Source organism: Macaca thibetana, chromosome X (genome assembly GCF_024542745.1).
Source record: "Macaca thibetana thibetana isolate TM-01 chromosome X, ASM2454274v1, whole genome shotgun sequence".
Lineage (NCBI taxonomy): Eukaryota > Metazoa > Chordata > Mammalia > Primates > Cercopithecidae > Macaca > Macaca thibetana.
The window spans coordinates 56843116-56870161 of record NC_065598.1 but is presented as its reverse complement, the minus strand read 5'-3'; the positions used below and the strand labels follow the sequence as shown (position 1 = coordinate 56870161).

Below are 27046 nucleotides of genomic sequence, written 5' to 3'. Positions count from 1 at the left end.
AATTGATAGACTACCAGCTAGATTAACTGAGAAGACAGCTGACTCAAATAAACACAATCAGAAATGATAGAGTTGATGTTACAATCAATATCACAAACACAAAAAGTCATCAGAGACTGTAATGAACACAACCTAGAAAACATGGATACTTCCTGGAAACATACAGCCTCCCAAGACTGAACCAGAAAGAAATGGAAAGCCTAAACAGCCCAATAACAAGTAATGAATTTGAATCCGTAATATAAAATATCCAACAAAAATGGCCCAGGACCAAATTGATTCACAGCTGGATTTTACCAGACATACAAAGAAGAACTTGTTCCAATCTTGCTTAAACTATGCCAAAAAAATCAAGGAGAACTATTCTTCTCTAACTCATTCTATGAAAGCAGTATCACCTGATACAAATATTACACAAGGAAATAATTTTTTTAAAAAATCCTACAAGCTAATATACCTGGTGCATATTGCTGCATAAATCCACAATAAAATACTAGCAAATTAAAACAAACAGTACATCAAGCCATGTGGGTTTGATCCAAGAGATTCAAGGATGGCTCAACATATGCAAATCAATAATGTAATTAACCACATAAACAGAATTAAAAACAAACACTATATGATCATCTCAATTGATGAAGAAAAACGACTTGATAAAATCCAACATTTCTTCACAACCAACTGGGCATTGAAAATACATACCTCAAATTAATAAAAGCCATCTATGACAAATCCATAGCCAACATCATACTGAATGAGGATAAGGTTAAAGCATTCTTCCTAAGAACTGAACAGGATATTGGTGGTGTCCATCATGGGCAAGCTAATAAAGGCCATGGCGCCAGCAGAAATCCTGAACGGGAAGGAGGTCTCCGCGCAAATAAGGGCAAGACTGAAGAATCAAGTCATTCAGTTGAAGGAGCAAGTACCTGGTTTCACACCACACCTGGCAATATTACAGGTTGGCAACAGAGATGATTCCAATCTTTACATAATGTGAAGCTGAAGGCTGCTGAAGAGATTGGGATGAAAGCCACCGACATTAAGTTACCAAGAACAACCACAGAATCTGAGGTGATCAAGTATATTATATCTTTGAATGAAGACTACTATACACGGGTTCATAGTGCAGCTACCTCTAGATTCAGAGAATTCCATTAACACTGAAAAGACTGATCAATGCTATTGCACCTGAAATGCATGTGGATGGATTGACTAGCATCAGTGCTGGGAAACTTGCTAGAGGTGACCTAAATGACTGTTTCATTCCTTGTATGCCTAAAGGATGCTTGGAACTCATCAAAGAGGCAGGGGTGCAGATTGCCAGAAGGCATGCTGTGGTGATTGGGCACAGTAAAATAGTCGGGGTCCCGATGAATGACTTGCTTCTGTGGAACAATGCCACAGTGACCACCTGCCGCCCCAAGACTGCCAATCTGGATGAGGAAGTAAATAAAGGTGACATACTGGTGGTTGCAACTGGTTGGCCTGAAATGGTTAAAGGAGAATGGATCAAACCTGGGGCAATAGTCATCCACTGTAGAATCAACTATGTCCCACATGATAAAAAAAAACAAATGGGAGAAAAGTTGTGGTTGATGTGGCATACGACGGAGCCTGTTCCTGGTAGCTTAAGGCCCATGATGGTTGCAATGCTCATACAGAGCACAGTAGAGAGTACCAAGTGTTTCCTGGAGAAATTTAAGCCAGGAAAGTGGATGAATCAGTATAACAACCTTAACTTCAAGACACTTGTTCCAAGTGATATTGATATATCACGATCTTGTAAACTGAAGCCCATTGGTAAGCTGGCTCGAGAAATTGGTCTGCTGTCTGAAGAGGTAGAATTATATGGTGAAACAAAGGCCAAAGTTCTGCTGTCAGCACTAGAACACCTGAAGCACCAGCCTGATGTGAAATACCGGGTGGTGACTGGAATAACCCCAACACTCCGGGAGAAGGGAAAAGCACGACTACAATCGGGCTGGTGCAAGCCCTTTTTGCCCATATCTACCAGAACATTTTTGTGTGTGCGACAGCCTTCTCAGGGCCCCATCTTTGGAATAAAAGGTGGTGCCGCAGGAGGTGGCTACTCCCAGATCATTCCTATGGAATAGTTTAATCTCCACCTCACAGGTGACATCCATGCCATCACTGTAGCTAATAACCTCATTGCTGCGGCCATTGATGCTCAGATATTTCATGAACTGCCCCAGACAGACAAGGCTCTCTTTAATCGTTTGGTGCTATCAGTAAATGGAGTGAGAAAGTTCTCTGATATCCACATCCGAAGGTTAAATAGACTAGGCATTGAAAAGACTGACCCTACCACACTGACAGATGAAGAGATAAACAGATTTGTAAGATTGGACATTGATCCAGAAATCAAAACTTGGCAAAGAGTGTTGGATACCAATGATAGATTCCTGAGGAAGATCATGATTGGACAGGCTCCAACAAAGAAAGGTCACATAAGGACGGCCCAGTTTGATATCTCTGTGGCCAGTGAAATTATGGCTGTCCTGGCTCTCACCACTTCTCTAGAAGATATGAGAGACAGACTGGGCAAAATGGGGGTGGCATCCAGTAAGAAAGGAGAGCCCATCCACGCTGAAGATCTGGGGGTGGGTGGTGCATTGATAGTGCTTATGAAGGACGCAATCAAGCCCAATCTCATGCAGACATTGGAGGGCACTCCAGTGCCGTTTGTCCATGCCGGCCCATTTGCCAACATCGCACATGGCAATTCCCCTATCATTGCAGACCGATCGCACTCAAGCTTGTTGGCCCAGAAGGGTTTGCAGTGACGGAAGTGGGATTTGGAGCAGACATTGGAATGGAAAAATTTTTTAACATCAAATCCCGGTATTCCGGCCTCCACCCTCACGTGGTGGTGCTTGTTGACACTGTCAGTGCTCTCAAGATGCAGGGGGCAGCCCTGTGGTCACTGCTGAAATGCCTCTTCCCAAGGCTTACATAGAGGAGAACCTAGAGCTGGTTGAAAAAGGCTTCAGTAACTTGAAGAAACAAATTGAAAATGGCAGAATGTTTGGAATTCCAGTAGTAGTGGCCGTGAATGCATTCAAGATGGATACAGAGACTGAGCTAGACCTCCTCAGCCACCTTTCCAGAGAACATGGGGCTTTTGATGCCGTGAAGTGCACTCACTGGGCAGAAGGGGGCAAAGGTGCCTTAGCCCTGGCTCAGGCCATCTAGAGAGCAGCACAAGCACCCAGCAGCTTCCAACTCCTCTATGACCTCAAACTCCCAGTTGAGGATAAAATCAGAATCACTGCACAGAAGATCGATGGAGTAGACGACATTGACTTACTCCCCAAAGCTCAACACAAAGCTGAAGTCTACACAAAGCAGGGGTTTGGGAATCTCCCCATCTGCATGGCCAAAACACATTTGTCCTTGTCTCACAACCCAGAGCAAAAAGGTATTCCTACAGGATTTGTTCTGCCCATTTGCGACATCAATGCCAGCATCGGGGCTGGTTTTCTGTACCCTTTAGTAGAAACAGTGAGCACAATGGACTCCCCACCCAGCCCTGTTTTTATTGTACTGATTTGGACCCTGAAACAGAACAGGTGAATGGATTATTCTAAACCGATCATCATCCATCTTCAAGAAGCTACTTTGAAAGTTTGGCCAGTGTCTATTCAGGCCCACTGGGAATTAGGAGGTATAAGGGAGCCAAGAGTCAGTCCCTGCCCAGAAGATATGAAACTAATAGTAGGAGGTTCCCCAGATGTCATTTTCAGCCTTAATTCTCATCATGTACAAATAACATAAATCATGCACATGTCTATTTACTTTAGTGATGTTCCACAGAATAAAAGGAAATAGTTTTGCCAAAAAAATAAATAAATAAAGGACTGAACAAAGACAAAGATCTCCACTCTGACCAGTCCTATTCAACATATTACTGGCAGTTTTACCCAGAGGAAAGGGATCCAAATTTAAAAAGAAGGAGTCATGTTATCTCTGCTTGCTGATGACATATCTAGAAAACCTAGACGTTACATAAAATTCATATACTTGATAAACAATTTTAGTAAAGTTTCAGGATATCGAATCAATGTAAATAAAGTCAGTAGCATTTCGATACACCAATAACATTAAAGCTAAGAAACAAATAAATATTCCATCCCATTTACACTAGCCATTTACAAAAATAAAATACTAGGAATATGTTTAACCAAGGAGGTTAAAGATAACTATAAGGAGAAATACAAAACACTGATAGAATAAATCATAGATGACAGAAACAGAAAAAGATCTTATGCTCATGGACTGGAAGTATCACTAGTTAAAATGACCATATTACCAAGAGCAATCTAAAGACTAAACATAATTCCTATCATTACAAACATAATTTTTCACAGGGTTAGAAAAAAATTCCAGAATACATATATAACAAAAAAAGAGCCTGAAGAGCCAAATAAATTTTGCATAAAAAGCAAAAAGTAAGAGACCCACATTATCTGACTTCAAAATATACTAAAAAGCTATAGTAATGAAAACAGTATGGTAATGGTTAAAAAAAAAATGGAGACATGGAATGGAACCAAACAGAGAACCAAGAAATAAAGCCACATACCTGTAAAAAACTGAACTTTGACAAAGTTGACAAAAATAAACAGTGAAGAAAGGACATGAAATATTGCTTTATTGAGTAGCAATAAAGAGTTCTGGCAAAATTGGCTAGCCATATTCAGAATAATGAAACTGGACCCCTCTCTCTCACCATATACAAAAATGATCTCAAGTTTTATTTATGACTTAAATGTAAGACCTCAAACAAGAAAAATCCTAACAAAAACTATACAAAAAACTCTTCTGACATTGAGGGAAAGAATTTATGACTAAGACTTCAAAAGCAAATGCAACAAAAACAAAAGTACACAAATGGAACATAAACTAAAAAGCTTCTGTACAGCAAAGGAAATAATCAACAGAGCAAAAAGACAAACTGCAGATGAGAAGGAAATATTTGCAAATTATGCCTCTGAAAATGGTCTAATATCCACAGTCTACAAGAAAAAAAAAACAAATCAACAAGAAAAAAAAATAAAAAGTGAGCAAAAAACATGAACAGACATTTCTTAAAAGACATGCAATTGGCTACAAAAAAACTTATGAAAAGGTGCTCAACATCACTAGTCATCAGAGAAATTTAAATTAAAACCACAATGAGATACCATCTTACACCAGTCGGAATGGCTATTTTTTAAGGTAAAAAATAACAGTTGTTGGTGAGAATGCAGAGAAAAAAGAATGCTTACACACTGTTGGCATATAGTAAAGTAGTAAAATTTCTATGGAAAACAGTATGGAGGTTTCGCAAAGAACCAAAATAAAACTATCATTCAGCATAGTATTTCCACCCCTGACTAATCAAAAGAAAAGAAATCATTATATCAAAAAGTCAACTAAACTTGTGTGTTGTGTTTATTGCAACACTATTTACAATAGCAGTCATCAAATAAACCTAAATTTTTATCAATGGTTGACTGGATAAAGAAATGTGATATATAAACACCACAGAATACTATACAGTCATAAAAAATGAAAGCATGACATTTGCAGCCACATGAATTTAGCTTGAGGTCATTATCCTAAGTTAAATAACTCAGAAACAGAAAGTCTGTTTCTCACTTATAAGTGGAAACTAAACAATGGAAACACATGGACAAGTAGGCAGAAATGATTGACACTGGCAACTCAAAACTATAGAAGGGTGGGAGGTAGATGAGGGCTGAAAAATTACCTATGGGATAAAATGTTCACTGTTTGCATAATGGGTACACTAGAAGCCCAAACTTCACCATTACACAATATATCCATTTAACAACATGCACAAGTACCCTTTCAATCTAAAATAATAAAAAATAAAGTACAATAAATGTAAGACTTGACTGTGAAATTCCTAGAGGAAAATAGAGAGAAAAAGCTCTGTAACATTAGTCTTGGCAATGAGTTTTTGCATATATGTCTGAAAGCACAGGCTAACAAAGCAAAAATAAACAAATTGGTTTATAGCAAACTAAAAAGCATTTTCACACAAAGAAAACAATATAAAATAAAAAAGCAACCTACTGAATGGGATAAAATATTTATAAAACATATATTTGACATAGGATTGATGTTTAAAATATACAAAGAATTCATAGAACTCATCAGAAACAAATAACTCAATTGAAAACTTGGCAAACAACCTGAATAGACATTTCTTCAAAAGAGACATACAACTGGCCTCTAGGTATATGAAAAAAAAAATCAACAATGCTAATCATTAGGTGAATGCATATCAAAGCCAAGATGAGATGTCACCTCCCACCCAATAGCATAGCTATTATTTTTTTTAAAGGTAAGTGTTGGTGAGGACAGGGAGAAAAGGGAACCTTTGTACACTGTGGTAGAAATGTAAATTTTTACAGCCATTCAAAACATTAAAAATAGAAGTACCATATGACCCAGCAGTGCTACTTCTAGTAATATATAAGTAATTCAAATCAGTATCTCTAAGAAGTATCTCCAATCCCATGTTCTCTGCGGCATTATTTATAATTGCTAAGATATGAAAACATCCTAAGTGTGCATTGATGGATAGATAAAGAAAATGTTTTATATACACGACCTGCTGCTATAAAGACACATGCACATGTATGTTTATTGTGGCACTATTCATAATAGCAAAGACTTGGAATCAACCCAAATGTCCATCAGTGACAGACTGGATTAAGAAAATGTGGCACATATACACCATGGAATACTATGCAGCCATCAAAAAGGATGAGTTTGTGTCCTTTGTAGGGACATGGATGCAGCTGGAAACCATCATTCTCAGCAAACTATCGCAAGAACAGAAAACCAAACACCGCATGTTCTCACTCATAGGTGGGAACTGAACAATGAGATCACTTGGACTCGGGAAGGGGAACATCATACATCGGGGCCTATCATGGGGAGGGGGGAGGTTGCATTGGGAGTTATACCTGATGTAAATGATGAGTTGATGGGTGCTGACGAGTTGATGGTTGCAGCACACCAACATAGCACAAGTATACATATGTAACGAACCTGCACATTATGCACATGTACCCTAGAACTTAAAGTATAATAATAATAATAATAATAATAATCCATAAAATATCAAAAAAAGAAAGAAATATTATTCAGCCTTAAAAATGTAGAAAATTTTGCAATTTTCAACAATATAGATGGACCTGAAGGGCATTATGTTAAGCGAAATAAACCAGATACAGAAAAACAAATGTTTTATAATATCATTTATTTATGTAATCTAAAAAAGTCAAATTCTTAGAAGTAGAGAGTAGGACGGTAGTTGCCAGGAATTGGGGTGGTGTGAGGGGATGAAATAAAGCTATGTTGGTCAGAGGGTACAAACTTTCATTTATATTAGTCATTATATATTATATGTGTGTGTGTGTATATATATGTGTGTGTGTATGTGTGTGTGTGTGTGTGTGTGTATGTGTGTGTAAGGGTACTAATATTAGGGTACTCCAGAGAAGCAGAAGAAATTCCTTCTCCTTTTCTGAAGTACCATAATAAAGCCACTTTGGAAGACAATCTCAAGGTTTCTAACAAAGCAAAGTATATTGTGTTCCTTGGTACTACCTAATTGAATAGAAAACTTTTGTCTATGGAAAAGGTGCACATAAATGATTATAACAGTTTTTGTTCAAAGATTACAATATTTTGAAACAACCAAGATGTCTTTTAGTAGGTAAATGGGTAAAAAATGGTGGTACATCCTTACAATGAAATATTATTCAGAGATAAAAAGAAATTAGTTACCAAGCCACAAAAAGACATGGAGGAAACTTAAATGCATATTTCAATGTGAAAGAAGCAAGTATAAAAAGGTTACATAATTTAGATTCTAAATATATGATATTAGGTGAAAGGCAAAAGCATAAAGATAGTAAAAAATCTGTGGTTTCCAGTAGGAGTGGGGAGAAGGTATGAATAAATAAGTGATGCACAGAAGTTTTTTGAGTGGTAAAAAAAAAATCTGTATGATATTGTAATGATAGTTACATGCCATTATGCATTTGTCAAATGCTGTAAAACTGTACTATATAAACACTAATGTAAACTGTGGACTTTAGTCAAAAATATATCAATACTGTTTCATCAGTCATGAAATATGTACACTACTAGTGAAAGAAAGAGGGGCTACCCATGGATTCTCTGTACTATCTGCTCAATCTTTTGGTAAATATATAACTGTTCTAAAAATAAAATCTGCTAATAAAAAAATTCAACAGCACACAAGGCCTTGGTATCTTTTTCTACAAAATAGGTAAAAGTAAGGTGTTGCTAGGAAATATAGAAATGATAAAAAGATCTGGATTATAAAATATCCTCAACAAAGTGTGATGCCATAACTCCTTTCCTTTTATTCTGATTTAGAAACAATTACAGACCAACATCAGTTAACAACTATTGAGTTTCTGCTACAAAATCAAAAAAGCTCGCTCTTTATATTGAACCTGAAACTGGATAAAGTTCAAATTGCTATATAAAGTTACTAACTTTAGAGAAATATTTAAATATATTATGCCATATTAAAATTTTGGAATACTAAATCCTTAATATTTTTATTCTCCTGAATCAAAATTTTCGTTTCTTCTTGGCTATTTATTCTGATGGGAGAAGCTTAACATCATTTTCTCAACTTCCATAATAAAAATTGCTAATTTGATTTTAGTTGCTATAAAATATAGCCATCCTGTCCTAAAACATGGTGTTTTTCTGACAATAGCTTGGGAATGGTGGAGGTGGCACACATACTTACCCCACCTCCAATGATGTAACAATGTCTTTCTCTATTTATCTCCTCCCTCCTCAGATACACACATCACTCATTCTCATGTTCCTCCACTTCCTCCTTTTCAGAATATATACAGAAACAAAGAGACATAAACTAATTTATTCAATGACAGATTACAGAACAGCAGGCCTGTTGGTGTTTCAGAAATGTCTTTATCGCTGTGATGGAATTTTGTAGTGTGACTAGGAACATTATAAAAAGGAATGATAATTGTAATCCCAGTGACACGGATTATATAGGCTATGGGATCTATCCACCAACAACTCAAGCTATAAAACTAAGTTTCTCTTTTTATTCAAAACTCATTTAAGGACTCCTAGTAACGTTCTGTGATTTTTCTCTGGTAGGTTGTACATCCTTATTTTTAGAGTCTGTAGGCATTTTGTAGGATTTTCTGTTTGCCTTCTCTGTTTTCCTCATTCTACTTTTTATCTGGTTATTGCTGATAGATATGTTAGCTATGGTTTTTGATATTTTCAATGTACATCCTAATTTAGGTTGAACTCATTTATTCTATGAGTTTTTAAATAGCACTCTTTGCATTTAACAAGAATATACTCACATCTTATTCTATAAATAATTATTGATTTGTCTTTTTTTCATAGTCACACCTCTTATTTCTAATTTCTCTTTGGCATACTTTCTATAAATAATAATGGTGATGGTTAGCATGCTTACCTTATTTTATATTTTAAAGAGATTGCCCTGGATTTCATGTAGATAATATAAAAAAGAACATAGTATGGCAAAAATTAATTTTTAATTAGAAATAGACGTCTGAATTTTATAAAATGGTTTCTGGAAAAATATTGAGGTATTAAAATTTATCTTATTGAATCAACTGGTAAAGCATACAACAGTATTATAGATCCTTGTATTCCATACACCAAACTTCACTAGAGCCTGTTCTAAAATTATCCAATATGAAATGAAACTCCTAAATGAATTCAGATGTATTTCAATCTGTCTCTTTTTTTAGCAGGCGACTATTTTAAAGTATTATTTCAAGCTAAACTATTCTATGATAGCTCTCCCTGCTACTTGATGCCAACAGGTGATGAGGTCTGCAACATTGTCACTTCTGAGACTGCAGAGAAAGTTTCAGTAACAGTGACACTCTTGGTTAGTATCACAAGTGAAAACCCCATTTAGGAAAATTGGCTTTTCATACGCATGAATTTCAGGCCAGCAAAAATATCATTTTAATATTGTAAAGGGAAGGGTTTGGGGTCAGAATATTAAATTGGCTAGAGAATTTGGTAATGAAGAGTCTGTACATTAAGTTATTAACATTTTTGCTTAAGTTACAGAACAGGAAGTGAGGTAATTCTACTGTGAGAGCAACTTATATGGACTAAAAGTTCAATGCGAGTAATTTACTTCCATTCACTTACTTTTGTCCTTCTGCACCTGGCTTCATAATTTTGCATTTATCCTCCAGCTCCCCAGAAAAGTACCAATTTGCTTTGCCACTAGCATTCTATGGTTTATCAACCCAAGCAACCGAGGAATAGTATCTTAATTTTTCTATAGTTCTTCCTTTAATTACTTGTAAGTCTTAACATTTCTTGTGTTTTTACTATTCACTTACATATCTTCTTTTATAATTTACCTTTCTCCTTTTCCTGTGTCCCTGGTGGTATTTCTCTTATAATGGGTTATAGCCTGTATAAGGTTAATAATCCTCTATCATTTTTATTGACAGTATTTTCTATGATTTCTCTCTTTTAGATATTATTATTTCCTATAAGTGAAGCTATCTTAATACATGTAAAAAGTTAATATAGGAAGAAATTCTGTTTCTGGGTTTATAACCTATGAAGATCTCACTTTTCTCTTTTCCTCTTTTAATACTAATGCAAAGAGTGCTATTTAAAAACTCACAGAATAAATGAGTTCAACCTAAAATAGGATATATGATGAAAATATCAAAAACCATAGCATTACAAAAAGAAATTTAAAAATCCACTGAGTTTTTATATGAATTACATTGTACCCATAGATTTTAAAAAATGCATAATTTTATAACATGATTTTCAAATCTAGTAACACAGTAATGTATTCACATATGCTGTGTTTACGTTTTGTTTTTTTCTGTTGTTGTTGTTTTTGTTTGTTTCTTTCTTTTTTTTATTTTATTTTATTTTTTTTTTTTTAGGCAGAGTCTCGCTCTGTCTCCCAGGCTGGAGTACAGTGGCACGATCTCAGCTCATTGCAACCTCCGCCTCCTGGGTTCACACCATTCTCCTGCCTCAGTCTCCCGAGTAGCTGGGACTACAGGTGCCCGCCACCAGGGTATTTTGTATTTTGTTTAGTAAAGACGGGGTTTCACCGTGTTAGTCAGGATGGCTTCGATCTCCTGACCTATGGTTTGAATGCATCGCCTCCAAAATTCAGGTGTTGCCAATGCATTAGTATTAAGAGGTGGGGCCCTTAAGAGGTGATTAGGCCATGAGGGCTGCCCCTAGTTAATGCAATTACAGCCATTTCTTAAAAGGCTTCATGCAGCCTTAGCAGCTGTCTCTTCCACCCTTCTGCCATGTTTCTCCCTTCTGGAGAATGCAGCAAGATGGCCCTCACCAGACACTGAACCTGCCAGCACCTTGATCTTGGACTTTCCTGTCTTCAGATGTGTGAGAAATAAATTTTCGTTCTTTTTAAGTTATCGAGTCACAGGCATTTTTTTCATGGTGGCACAAAACAAAGACAGAATATAAAAGCCATCTTCCACCACACTTAAGTTTCTTCTAGTTTTTACACATATGTTTCATAATTCATAAGTATTGCAAAACAATTTTGACTAGTGGTTTTTGGTCTATTTAGATGATTCTAATTTAGAGATTATTCGACTTTCACTAGAACACTTTCCTAATTCTTACTGTGAGTTGTTATACTGATTCCCTTGAAGATTGAGATATACAATTCCATTGCTTCCAAGTAATAATCTGTATTATTATTAAGTAGTAGTTTAAAAATTACTTTTAAAATTTGATAGAGCTGTTCCCTTATTATTCTTCTTTCCAAAATGAACCTTTGCTTTTAAAAAGACAAATTTGTTTTATTATTTCATCTGATTATAAAAGCATTTTAAAATAAAGCTCAGGCTAAAATGATTGCATATATAATGTTGTCTCAATTACCTAAAATGTACATCTACACATGAGCATAGAAGAATCACTGGATAGATACATACCAAATTATTAATAACGGTTACCTCTGAGCAATTTATTTATTTGATTTATCATACTTTATTTTCAAAGTACTCATTTCATTACTAAAAAATAAAATATCTAAAATAACCATGAAAAATTACACCCAAAATTGCTTAGTATAAGTTCTGAAAACCTTAATTCCATATGCTAACACAGAAATATTTGGCAGAAAGTGAAGTAAAGGGTTCAGAATGGCATCTCCTTGACTAAAAATAATTCTTAAACAAATTTTATTTAAAATTACCTTTTTCTGAGCCAAAATGAGATCTTGGTCCACTTTGGACATTAAAAATGAGCCTCCATCATGTTCCATCCAGTAAAATTTTAAGTCTTTTAAATGTACCTTTGTGTCTAGTTTTAACCTGTGGAGCATTAAAAGGAAACTGACGTCAACAAATTATTTAGATATCCTTACTAGTTCAATCCTGACATCTGAGCTTCAGCTCTAATGAAGTATTTTTCCCTGAGCACTGTGTGCCAGAAACAGTGTTATACCTTTAGAATTTAGATTTGCATTTAAGAAATGTACTTGAGCTGCAGGGGAGAGAATGGTTTGAAATGCATCAAAATTGTAGACATAGTGACAAATCAAAATGCTTTGGTAGCAGTTAATGGTAGAAATGATTGTAACCTGAACTAGAACTGTAACCATGATGATGGAGAGATATATAAAGATGTAAGAAATCATTAGTAGGTAGTTTCAATATGACTTAGCATTGCTTAGATGTAATGACTGAGAAAAATTGGATATGAGGCTTTAGCAACTGGGTTGATTTTGGTCATCCAATCACTGGGATTGGGCAAGAATTGAAGTAGTGGATCAGGTTTCTGGAGCTTGGAAGAAAAATAATATCAGTTTTAGATATATTGAGTTTCAGTTATCTGAAATGGCCAGTCTTCTTGTAGTAGTAAATAGACAGTCCTCTAGCTTAAGTGAAAAGAGTGAGCTGAAGAGGTAGATTTCAGCATCATCTGTGTATGGAAAATGGTTGAAGTGGCAAGGATAGATGGAGTCATTCTGAGAGGGTAAGTAGAAAGAAGACAGAGAAGTAAACCAGGTCCTTCTAGAATACCAATATATAAGAGATGAACAAAGGAAGGAAGAGCCAGTAAGGCAGATGAAAGGAAAAGGAGCAATATCAAAAGGGTGGACTGTCCATAACACAAAGCATAAATGCTTAAGGGGATGAATACCTACCCCATTTTCCATGAAGCAATTATTATGCATTACATGACTGCTTCAAAATATCTCATGTAGCCCGTAAATATATATACCTGCTATGTACCCACAAAAATTAGCAATAATTTTAAAAAAGATTGTATCACAAGAGCCAAGGACAGAGTTTGTTTCAATAATGATGGAGTAATATCAATACTGCCACCAGTTATAATGAGGTAATGAATGGTAAGTATTGAGAAGCAGTCATTATTCTTAGCAAAAATGCAAAAAAAAAAAAAAATCAGGGACCTTGGCAAGAATAATTTTGGTGGTAAAAACCAGTTTGTAGTGAATTCATTTATGAGATGGCAATGTGAGAATTTAGAGTCAATGAGTATAAATAATTCACACAAAGGGTCTGGCAATGGGGCAAAAAGCAGCATAGAGTAGTGGCTTAAGGGGAATAAGTGACTAAAAAAATTTTGTCTCATTTTAAGATGAGAGACACTTAGGATGTTTAATTATAATGACAAGGGTGCATAAGTGTGTATGTGTGTGTGTGTGTGTGTGAGAGAGAGAGAGAGAGAGAGAGACAGAGAGACAGAGAGAGAGAGAGAGAGAGAGGTTAAAGTCATACTAAGGTGAGATAAGTAGTGGAACAAAGACCTGAGAGAATACGAGAACATAAGATCAAGAGCATAACTGAAACTACTTATATGCTAAAGCAAAATGGAAAGATATTTTCTCCACTCTAAAAGGAGAAAAGAATGAACGTTGGAGACCTAGAAAAATGTGATGGTAAGAAACTGAAGTAAGTTACATATAGATTGCATTTTTTTTTTTTTTTTGATGAGATAAAATGTGGGAGTATTTACTTGAGGGTAAAGGAAAGGAGAAGATCACAGGTTTGCTGGAAATGGAAATAATTTGAAATCACTGCTATAGAAAACGTAAAAAAAAAAAAAAATGCTGTCTACGGAAACCGATTTCCAAGCAGCATTGATGCCTAGGTGAGATTGGAAAGTATGTATATGGTGACAGATGGCAGAAGAATCAGAAAGGCTGAACTTGAAGTGCACATAGTCCTTATACTCAAATTCACAAATGAACAACAAAAAGATTCACCGTTTCCATTCCAAAATAAGGCCTCTCTTTGTATTTTCTCAGTAAAATACTTTTACACGGCATCTTCCCAATTTGTGAATCATGGTATCCACTTATATAAGTATATAAAGGCTCTCTCATAAATATCTGCAATAATTCTTTGCTTGAGGACTGAAAGTCTACCTCTATGACATTAATAAATAAAGAGAGAATGAATGTCAGGATAAGAGTCTGAGGAAATAAAAATAAATGAACATACCTTTTGATCCCAGGTCCTGCCATGACCTTCAACATGGGGGCCAGGTCTTCAGCATAGCGGCACATCGGACCAGTGCACTGAAACAACTCCTGGCCTCCCACAGCCATGGGAAACTGACCTTTGTTGGGAACCACACCTGAAAGGTTAGACACTCAGGTTAGCTGCCCAAAATAAGACATGATCTCTGCATGTTGTATTTCATTATGGTGTTTATCTTAAATATTTTTTCTCCTGGTTAAAACTTTTCAGGTCTTCTTATATCTCATTGTGGTAGTTTTACAATTTTATTAGCTTTCTTAAAAGCAGTGAATTTTTTTTCCAAATAGAGTACAACGAAGAACTTCAATATAAAACAGCCAAACCAGAGCTACTCTGATGGAGAAATGGTCCCTACTTATTAGACTATTCTCTCTTTCTGCGATGGTTCTAACAGCCTGCAGAGCCTATATGGATGAGGATGAGTTAGAATACAGATTAACAAATCTACTGGCCTAGAGGATAAAGTCAACGTTCCTTTAACTTGTATACAAAGCTCTCTGCAACCTGATACCTAAACAGAAGCCATAACAAATTGTTTGCAATTTTCCACAAAGAACAGGCTATTTTAATGCTCATTTATAACTTTGTTTATGCCATTTCCACTGCCTATAATATATTTCACAATTTAATATGCTAGATGGATAACCAGATTTCAAGACTTAAGTGAAACTATAAGTCCTTTCTCGATTACCTACAATCTCTCAGCCCAAAATCTTCTTAAGCTGATAAGCAACTTTAGCAAAGTCTCAGGATACTGTGCAAAAATCACAAGCATTCCTATATACCAATAATAGAGATCCAAATCATGAATGAGCTCTCATTCACAATTGCTAAAATGAAAATAAAATATCAGGAATACAACTTACATGGGATGTGAAGGACCTCTTGACGTACAAACCACTACTCAAGGAAATAAGAGAGGACACAAACAAATGGAAAAACATTTCATGCTCATGGATAACAAGAATCAAATTGTAAAAATGGCCATACTACCCAAAGTAATTTATAGATTCAATGCTATCCCTATCAAGGTACCATTGACTTTCTTCACAGAATTAGAAAAAACTACTTTAAATTTCATATGGAACAAAAAGAGTCCATTTAGCCAAGACAATCCTAAGCAAAAAGAACAAGCTGGAGGCATCATGCTACCTGACTTCAAACAATATTACAAGGCTACAGTAACCAAAACAGCATGGTACTGGTACCAAAAAAGATATATAGACCAATGGAGCAGAACAGAGGCCTCAGATATAATGCCACACATCTACTACAATCTAGTCTTTGACAAACCCGACAAAAACAGGCAATGGAAAAATTTAATAAATGGTGCTGGGAAAACTGGCTAGCCATATGTGGAAAACTGAAAGTGGATCACCTCCTACACTTTATACAAAAATTAAATCAATATGGATTAAGGACTTAAATGTAAGACCTAAAACAATAAAAATCCTAGAAGAAAACCTGGGCAATACCATTCAGGACATAGGCATGTGCAAAGACTTCATGACTAAAACACCAAAAGCAATGGCAACAAAAGCCAAAATTGACAAATGGGATCTAATTAAAGAGTGTCGGCCGGGCGCGGTGGCTCAAGCCTGTAATCCCAGCATTTTGGGAGGCTGAGACAGGCGGATCACGAGGTCAGGAGATCGAGACCATCCTGGCTAACACGGTGAAACTCCGTCTCTACTAAAAAGTACTAAAAACTAGCGGGGCGAGGTGGCGAGCGCCTGTAGTCCCAGCTACTCCGGGAGGCGGAGCTTGCAGTGAGCAGAGATCCGGCCACCGCACTCCAGCCTGGGTGACAGAGCGAGACTCCATCTCAAAAAAAAAAAAAAAAAAAAAAAAAAAAGTGTCTGCACAGCAAAAGAAACTATCATCATATTGAAGAGGCAACCTACAGAATAGGAGGACATTTTTGCAATCTATTCACCTGACAAAGATCTGGTATCCAGAATCCACAAGAAACTTAAACAAATTTACAAGAAAACAAAAACATCAAAAAGTGGGCGAAGGATATGAACAGACACTTCTTACAAGAAGACATTTATGTAGCCAACAAACATATGAAAAAAAAAAAAGCTCATCATCACTGGTCATTAGAGAAATGCAAATCAAATCCACAATGAGATACCATCTCACGCCAGTTAGAATGGCAATCATTAAAAAGTCAGGAAACAACAGATGCTGGAGAGGATGTGCAGAAATAAAAACGCTTTTACATTGTTGGTTGGAGTATAAATTAGTTCAACCATTGCAGAAGACAGTGTGGTGATTCCTCAAGGATCTAGAACCAGAAATACCATTTGACCCAGCAATCCTATTACTGGTTATATACCCAAAGGATTATAAATCATTCTACTATAAAGACACATGCACACATATGTTAATTGCAGCACTATTCACAATAGCAAAGACTTGGAACCAACCGAAATGCCCATCAATGATATATAGAAAGATGTGATGATTTTCTCTATCAATGATGAAGAAAATGTGACATCCATGTCCTTTGTAGGGACATGGATGAAGCTGGAAACCATCATTCTCAGTGAGCTATCACAAGAACAGAAAACCAAACACCACATGTTCTCACTCATAAGTGGGAGTTGAACAATGAGAACATATTGGCACAGGGAGTGGAACATCACACTCCGGGGCCTGTCAGGGGGTGAAGGGCTAGCGGAGGGATAGCATTAGGAGAAATACCTAATGTAGGTTACTGGTTGATGGGTGCAGCAAATGGCACGTATATACCTATGTAACAAACCTGCATGTTCTGCACATATTTAAACGATTATTTGTGGAGAAGATTAATAATATAGATGAATGCATAACAACACTTATCAAGACAAAAAGAGAAAAATACAAAAACGATCAGTATCAGGAATGAAAAAGGGATACTATTACAGATTGTACAGATATAGTACAGCCTGTAGTTATACTACAGTTATAGTAGATATAGACACAAGGATTAAGATAATGAAACAGAATAATATCCAGCCCACTTGCTCTTGTTGCTGTTACCTGAATTAAAATAAAGATGACACTGCAATGCAGTTGGGAAAGTATAACCTTTACCACATAAACTTTTGACACAACTCAATATACACATAGAAAAATAGTAACTTTCAATCTTAATTCATACAATACACAAAAACATGTATCTAATAGATTGAAAACCTAAGTGCCAAAGGAAACTGAATAAAGCATCTTTAAAAAAATAAGAGAATATCTTTATGGCTTTGGATGGGCAAATGTTTCTTAAATAGGACAAACAAAGCATTAACCAATGATAAAACAAACTACCCAATAAAAAAGGACCAAATATTTTATCAAGGCTTTCTGCAAACAGAAATCCAAATGGCCAAGAGATATATAAAAAGATAGTAATTCTTCCAAACCGTTTTCTATGATATTACAACAAGTTGCAAGATTACCCAAGAAAAGAAGAGAGAAGATCCAAAGAAGCTCAATTAGAAATGAAACAAGAGACATTACAACCAACACCAGAGAAAGACAAAAGATCACACAAGGCTAGTATGAACACCTTTATTAGCATAAACTGGAAAACATAGAGGAGATGGAAAAGTTCCTGAAAAGATACAACTCCCCCAGCTTAAATGAGGAAGAATTAGAAACCCTAAACAGACTAATAACAAGGAAAGAGATTGAAATGGTAATAAAAAAAAATTACCAAAAAAAAAGTGCAATACCAGATGGATTCACAGCTGAATTATACCAGAAATTCAAAGAATTGATACCAATCCCATTGATGCTATTCCACAAAATAGCGAAAGAAGGAATCCTCTCTAAATCATTTTAGGAAGCCAGTGTCACCTAATACCAAAACCAGAAAGGACATAACAACAACAAAAAAACAACTACAGACCAATATCCTTGATGAACATGGATGCAAAAATCCACAACTAAATACTAGATAACTGAATCCAACAGCATATCAAAAACATAATCTACCATAAACAAGTGGGTTTCATACCAGGGATGCAAGGATCATTTAATAGAAACAGGTTAATGACTTGTGTCATTAATGTAATACACCACATAAATAGAATTAAAAATAAAAATCACATGATCTTCTCAATAGACGCAGAAAAACATTTGACAAAATTCAGCCTCCTTTCATGATTAAAACCCTCAGCAAAATCAGCATACAAGGGACATATCTCAGTGTAATAAACGTCATCTATGGGAAACCCACAGCCAACATAATACTGAATGGGGAAAAGTAGAAAGCATTACCTCTGAAAACTGGAAAAAGACAAGGATGCCCACTCTCACCCGCTCTATTCAACATAGTACTGGAAGTCCTAGCCACAGCAATCAGACAAAAGGAGGAAATAAAGGGCATCTAAATCGGTAAAGAGGAAGTCAAATTGTCACTGTTTGCTGAAGATAAAAAGGAGGAAATAAAGGGCATCCAAATCGGTAAAGAGGAAGTCAAATTGTCACTGTTTGCTGAAGATATGATTGTATACCTGGAAAACCCTAAAAACTCCTGCAAAAAGCTCCTAGAACTGACAAATGAGTTCAGAAAAGTTTCAGGATACAAAATTAATGTACACAAATCAGTAGCTCTGCTATACACCAATAGCTACCAAGCTGAGAATCAAATCAAGAACTCAACCCCTTTTAAAATAGCTGCAAAATAAATAAAATACTTAGGAATGTACTCAACCAGGGATGTGAAAGATTTCTACAAGGAAAACTACAAAATACTGCTGAAAGAAATCATAGATGAAACAAACAAATGGAAACACATCCCATCCTGATGGATGGAGAGAATCAATATTGTGAAAATGGCCATACTGCCAAAAGCAATCTACAAATACAATGCAATCCCCATCAAAATACCACAATCATTCTTCACAGAACTAGAAAAAAAAAATCGTAAAATTTATGTGGAACCAAAAAACTGTCTGCATAGCCAAAACAAAGCTAAGCAAAAATAATAAACCTGGAGACAACACATCACTTAATTTCAAACTATACTTAAAGGCCATAGTCACCAAAACAACATGATACTGCTTTAAAAATGGGCACGTATACCAATGGAACAGAATAGAGAACCCACAAATAAACCCAAATATTTACAGCTAACTGATCTTCAACAAAGCAAACGAAAACCTAAAGTGGGAAAAGGACACTCTATTCAACAAATAGTGCTGGAATAATTGGCTAGCCACATCTAGGATAATGAAACTGGATCCTCATCTCTCATCTTATACAAATATCAACTCAAGATGGATCACCTACTTAAATCTAAGACCTGATACTATGAAAATTCTAGAAAATAATATCAGAAAGACCCTTTTAGACATTGGCTGAGGCAATGATTTCATAACCAATAACCCAAAAGCAAATGCAATAAAAACAAAGATAAAGAGGTGAGACTTAATTAAACTAAAGAGCTTTTGCATGGCAAAAGAAACAGTCAGCAGAGTAAACAGACAACCCACAGGGCAGGAGAAAAGCTCCACAATCTATACATCTGCCAAAGGACTAATACCCCAAATCTAGAAAGAACTCAAACAAATTAGCAAGAAGAAAACAATGCCATCAACAAATGGGGTAAGGACATGAATAGACAATTATCAAAAGCAGATATACAAATGGCCAACAAATATATGAAAAAATGCTCAATATCACTTATAATCAGAGAAATGCAAATCAAAGCCACAATGCAATACCACCTTACTCCTGCAAGAATGGCCATAATAAAAAAAATTTAAAAAAAATAGATGTTGGCATGGATGCACTGAAAAAGAAACACTTCTACACTGCTGGTGGGAATGTAAACTAGTACAACCACTATGGAAAACAGTGTGGAGATTCCTTAAAGACCTAAAAGTAGATTTACCATTTGATCCAGCAATCCCACCACTTCGTATCTACCCAGATGAAAAGAAGTCATTATAAGAAACAGATACTTGCACACACGTTTATAGCAGCATGGTTTGCAATTGCAAAAATATGGAACCAGCCCAAATGCCCATCAGTCAATGAGTGGGTAAAGAAAATATGATATACCATGATATACCATGGAATACTACTACTCAGCCATAAAGAAGATTGAAATATTGGCATTTGCAGCTACCTGGATGGAATTGGAGACCATTATTCTAAGTGAAGTAACTCAGGAATGAAAAACCAAACATCGTAAGTTTACACTCATACGTGGAAGCTAAGCTATGAGGATGAAAATGCATAAGAATGATATAATGGACTCTTGGGACTCGAGGGAAAGGGTGAAAGGAGGGTGAGGGATAAAAGTCTATATATTGGGTACAGTGTATACTGCTCGGGTGATGGTTGCACCAATATCTCAGAAATCACCACTAAAAAACTTATTTATGCAACCAAACACAACCTGTTACCCAAAAACCTATTGTAATAAAAATAGTTTAAAAAATTAAGAGTGGTTAATATAGTAAGTTTTATGGTGAGTATATTTTACCACAATAAGACTAATTAATTAATTAGTTAAAAATTCTATCACTACTTTTGTTTAGGAAGAGAAGTAATCATTAAACAAGAAATGTCACCACTAATAAAAGAATTTTTCAAATGATCTGGAATATAAAAATAAAGATATTCAATTTGGGAACTTGGAAAAAAACAATCAATAAACAAATAACCCCATCAAAAAGTGAGCAAGACACATGAACAGATGCTTCTCAGAAGAAGACATAGAAGTATCCAACTAACATACAAAAACAATGCTCATTGTCACTGTAATTATTGGAGAAACAAAAATTAAAACCACCAAGAGATACCATCTCACACCAGTCAGAATGGCTATTACTAAAAAGTTAAAAAATTACAGATGCTGGCAGGACTGCAGAGGAAAGGGAATGCTTATACATATTTGGTGGGAATATCAGTTGGTTCAGTTCTTTGGAAGGCAGTTTGGTGATTTCTCAAAAGAACTAAAAAATGAACTACCATTCCACCTATCAATCCTATTACTGGGTATATACACAATGGAATATAAATCATTCTACCAAGAAGATACATGGATCCATATGTTCATCACAGCACTATTCACAATAAGAAAGACATAGATTCAAACTAGGTGTCCATCAACTGTGGACTGTATAAAAAATGTGGTACATATACACAATGGAATATTATGCAGCCAAAAAAGAAGAAAATCATGACCTTTGCAGCAACATTAATGCAGCCTGAGGCAATTATTGTAAGTGGATTAATGCAGAAATTAAAAAAACCAAAGACCACATCTTCTTACTTATAAGTGTAAATTAAACATTGGGTAAACATTGACATAATGATAGGAACAGTAGACACTGGGGGCTACAAGGTGACGATAAAAGGGAAAGTGTTAATGGTGGAAAACCTATCAGATACTATGCTCACTACCTGGGTAACAGATTCAATCATACCCCAAACCTCAGCATCATGTAATATACCTTTTTAAAAACCCTGCACATGTATCCCCTGATTCTAAAGTAAAAGTTGAAAGTAACCTAAAAAAAAAAATAAAATTAGAACTGTGATCTAACCCAATCATCCCATTAGTGGGTATATATTGAAAGCAAAATATTGTTCTACCTAAAAGACACAAGCACCTGCATGTCCACAGCAGCACTATTCATAATAGGAAAGACATGGAATCAAACTAGATGCCCATCAACGGTGGATTGGATAAAGAAAATGTGGTATTTATACATCACAGAGTACTATGCAGCCATAAAAAAGAATGAATTCATTTGCAGCAACATGGATGGAGCTGGAGGCCAATATCCTAAGCAAACTAACACAGAAACAGAAAACCAAATACTGCATGTTCTCACTTATAAGTGGGAGCTAAACATTGTGTACACATGGACATAGAGTTTAGAAAAATAGACACAGGAGACTATAAGCTTGGGGAGAGTTTGAAGTGGGCAATGGTCAAAAACATACCTATTGGGAGCTATGCTCACTAACTGGGTGACAGGTTCAATTATATGCCAAATCTTAGCATCATGCAGTAGACCTTTGTAGCATACCTGCAAATGTACTCCCTCAATCTAAAATAAAAGTTGAAAATAAAATAAAATTAAAAAACAACAAATTTTTGATACTTATTTGTGGCCAAACATATGATGTATCCTGGAGTAACTTCCATGTGCTGTTGACAATAATGTGTATTGTGCAGCTGTTGAGTGGAATGTTCTGTAAATGTCTATTAGTTCCATTTGGTCTAGAGCAGTGATCCCCAAACATTTTGGCACCAGGGAATGGTTTCATGGGAGACAATTTTTACATGCAGTGTGTGGTAAGATGGTTTTGAGATGAAGCTGTTCCACCTTAGATCATCAGGCATTAGTTAGAGTCTCATAAGAAGCACACAACCTAGATCCCTTCCATATTCAGTTCACAAAAGGGTTCACACTCCTATGACAATCTAATGCTGCTGCTGATCTGACAGGAGGCAAAACTTATGTAGTAATGCTTACTCACCCACTACTCACCTTCTGCTGTGCAGCCAGTTTCTAACAGGCCATGGACTGGTATTGGTCCATGGCCTGGGGGTTGGGGATCCCTGGTCTAGAGTATAGTTTATATCTGATTTTTCATTAATTTTGTGCCTAGATAATCATTCCATTGCTGAAAGTGAATGAAGTCCCCAACTATTATTATATTGCAGGCTACCTCTCCATTTATATCTAATATTTGCTTTATATATTTGTGTGCTCCAGTGTTGGGAGCAATTGTTATATCCTTTTGCTGAATCAACTTCTTTTCATTATATAATGATCTTCTTAACCTCTTTTCCCAGTTGTTGATCTAAAGTGCATTTTACCTGAGTATAAATACTTCTCACTTTTGGTTCCATTTGCATACAATATCATTTTTGATCCCTTCATTTTCAGTCTATATGAACTCTTACAGGTAATATGAGTCTCTCGTGGGCAGCATACAGCTGGGTTATGTTTTTTTTTAAATCTATTCATCCACTTTATATTTTTCAATTGTAGAATTTGATTCATTTACATTTAAGGTTATTATTGGTTGCTAAGGACTAGCTTCGGCCATTTTGTTAAATTATTTGTATCCTTTGTTCCTTTCTTCACTTCTCATTTTTTTTTACATTTATCATTTGGGGATTTTCCATAGTAATAAACTTTGTATTCCTTCCCCTTTCTTATATGTTTATGTGCTGTAATTTGCTTTTAGTGGCTACTATGAGACTTACATGAAAAGCCTACGGTTATAATAAATTATTTTAAGTTGATAACAAGTTTGGTCACATACAAACATTCTAGATTTCTTAAAATTCATAACTTTGTATCTCCATTTGCATGTTTTAATATTTTGTGTCCACTTACAACTTATTGTAGCTATAGGTACTATTTAACCTTGTGATTTTAACCTTCATAGATATTTTGAAAAATTATATTACATTATGATAATGGAGTGTTCTGAATTTGATAATAAATTTACCTTTATTATAGTTCCTTATGGTTTCATGTTAGTAATTATATTTTTACTTCCAGCTGAATCACCCCCTTAAGCATTTAATGTAAATATAATTAATGGTGAGTTTCCTCAACTTTTGTTTATCTGGTAAAGACTTTATTTCTCCTTCATTTTGGAAGAATAGTTTTGTTGGGTATGGCATTTTTATCTCAATTTATTCCCCAGCACTTGGAATATACCATCCCATTCTCCTTAGCCCTGCAAGCATTCTGTTGACAAGTCTGCTGTTAGTCAGATGGAGATTCTTTTATATGTGACTTGACAATTTTCTGATGTTTCTTTTGTAATTCTTTTTGTCGTAACAGTTTGATCATAACAGGCCTCAGAGATGACCTCTTTGGGTTGAATCTGTTTGGAGTCCTTTGAGCTTCATGGATCTGGATATCCATATCTATTCCAAAATTTGGGAAAATTTCAGCTATTATTTTGTTAAATAAGCTTTCTGTGCTTTTCTCCATCTCTTCCACTGAAATCTCTAGAATGCAGAAGTTTGATTAATAATGTACCACCTATTTCATAGGTTTTCTTTGCTCTTTTACATTATTTTATTTTTATTCCTTTTGACTGGGCTATTTCAAAACACATTCCTCAAGTTTAAAACTTCTTTCTTCTGCTGGATCTAGTATACTGTTGAAGCTCTCCGTCTTATTTATTTCGTTGGCTGAATTCTTCAGCTCCACGATTTATGTTTGTTTCTTTTCCATTGTATCTATCTCTTTGATCAATTTCTCATTCATACTAAGACTTGTTTTTCTGATTTTGTTGCATTGTGTGTCTCTGTACTCTTGTATATTTCTGAGTTTTCTTGAGTCATTATTTTGAATTACTTTTTTAAAAAAATTAGAAATTTCCATTTTGGGGGGCATCAGTTACCACAAAATTATTGTGTTTCATTGGTAATGTCATATTTCCTTGACTTTTCAAGTGTCTTGTGTCCCTATAGTAATACCCAGGCATAAGGTGGAATGGTTACCATTTCCACTATTATCAAGTGTCTTTCATGTGGAGATACTTGTACCTGCTGATGTTTCCTAGGGCTTGGTTGGGTAGGGTGTGCTGGCTTTGATTCCAGTGAGTGGAATGGCATAGTCTCTATGCAGTTCCTTCAGCTGTAGTCAACACCAGCAATGCCTTTGTGAGCATCAGTGTCTCTGGTGCTGCTCCACTGTGGGTGGGACATAAGCTGTTCCACATACAGAGGGAAATCACGGCATGTGCATTCATCTGTGTGTTGTTCCATGGGGTATGCCACCAAGCTCTTTTGTGTGCCAAGAGAGCATATAGTTGGTCTTCTGCTTGTCTGCTATTCCCCTTAGGGCAGGACACCAGGCTGGTTCTCACATCAAGAGAGTGCTGAGCTGGCCCACCAGCTTGTGCACTGCTCCCACATAGGCAAAGCATGAGGGTGCATGGAGCTGGCCTAGCTCTTTGTACTCAGCTTCTGTATCGTGCACAGCACTAACTATTCTCTGGGTTTGGGGGCGGGGGTAGGTTCAATGTGCCTTGTGTATTTGGCTGCTAGATTTGCAGCTGTTTTGCTGGAGCCAGGCTTTGAGTAGCCAGGGTTAGGGTATGGTAGACACTGGAATGGGGTAGACGGAAGACCTCCTAGGCAGCTTGTTCCCAAGGGGAATGAGCCATAACAGTTTGGCTGAGTAATGGTGCACTACCAGGCATGAGCATGTTGTAATGATGCAAAACCTCAGGGATGGAGGGATGCAGTGGTTACTGCCCTCATGAGCAAGACACAATATAGCAGTGGCTCCAGTTATAAGACGGCACTGTGCAGCAGCAGCTTAGGTCAAATAAGAAAGGGGGCAAATGTCAGCTCTTCCTTTAACAATGCAGTTGTGTAAAATCCTGGCATCTTCCCAAACTTGGCTCAGCATCTGTGAGGACTGCAGGATTCTTCAGCAGGAAGGACTGCAGATGTCCATGATCTTAATAGGGGCTGTTAGAAACCTCCTTCTCCCTTTTTGATGCAGAGGGAAGTCCCCCTTAGTTCTGAGTGAATCCTATTTGAGGAGATAAGGTAGCAGCAGCAGAGTGCTTTGCTTCCTTGTCCATGAAGCCATCCTAAGCCTACATGTTCCACAGAGTCTCTGCTACTCCTTTGTTGTGCTCTAGCATTCATTTTCCAATAATAGAGTTAAAATGTAGCTGTTTATTCACTGTTTTTGTCCTTATTTTATGAGAGGGACAAGTATAAAGAGCTTCTAAACAGTCTTGCTGATATCAATCCTTTTCTAAAACATTTTAACTTTTTATTTATTCTTTACTAACTGTGTGTAGCAGTAAAGAATATAATGACTAGCAGTGCAATTTAGTGTCACTGTCTTGTTCATGCTAATGTGCAGCCACTTTGGATAACATTGCTTTTGAAACATGACTACAAATGTCAACATAATGAAAAGGGTCAATTACATCTTAGCATTATTATAAAATAATTTTGACTTCATGGACCCTTGGACAGATTCTAAGTTAACCTTAGATGCTGACATTTTGCACTTCCCTTTATAATAATCAACATCTTAACTGAATATGTTATTACTTATATATGCTGTGTATGATATATTTCAACATTTAAAATGTAATGCAAGGTCATTGTGTATGAGTTTATACAACACACAGATAAATATAGGAAAAAGTCATTTGACACACAACCCCATGAACATCTGAGCTAGCAAAGAGAACTGCCTGGAGAGTTGGCAGACACAGAACTCCAGCCTGTATGGAGTCCAGAGGTTTTGTGTAGAAATGACTGCAATGGAGCACAGTCATGGCTGCCAACTCCCCAAAGATTGCCATATTCCTCCAGGCTGTTCTAGCCTTTGTTGGAACTGAAAATAACATGGCTGTGTTGCCTGTGGGACAGGGCCAGTCTGATCTGAGCTCCC

General features: G+C 36.1%; 2 protein-coding genes and 1 pseudogene across 4 annotated transcripts in view; 2 read left to right on the top strand and 1 right to left on the bottom strand.

The window, feature by feature from the left end:
- FAAH2 (fatty acid amide hydrolase 2) overlaps positions 1-27046 on the bottom strand; it is a 294424-nt gene that overhangs the window by 79222 nt on the left and 188156 nt on the right. For all 3 annotated transcript variants that reach the window (XM_050776927.1, XM_050776926.1, XM_050776925.1), the window contains 2 exons: positions 14604-14739; positions 12326-12443 (listed from right to left, as the gene is read on the bottom strand). In XM_050776927.1, the coding sequence (XP_050632884.1) occupies positions 12326-12443; positions 14604-14739 (254 nt within the window). The remainder of the gene's footprint in view (positions 1-12325; positions 12444-14603; positions 14740-27046) is intronic.
- LOC126946496 (zinc finger X-linked protein ZXDB-like) overlaps positions 1-27046 on the top strand; it is a 540578-nt gene that overhangs the window by 420645 nt on the left and 92887 nt on the right. The window lies entirely within an intron of this gene.
- LOC126946490 (C-1-tetrahydrofolate synthase, cytoplasmic-like) lies at positions 140-4169 on the top strand (annotated as a pseudogene).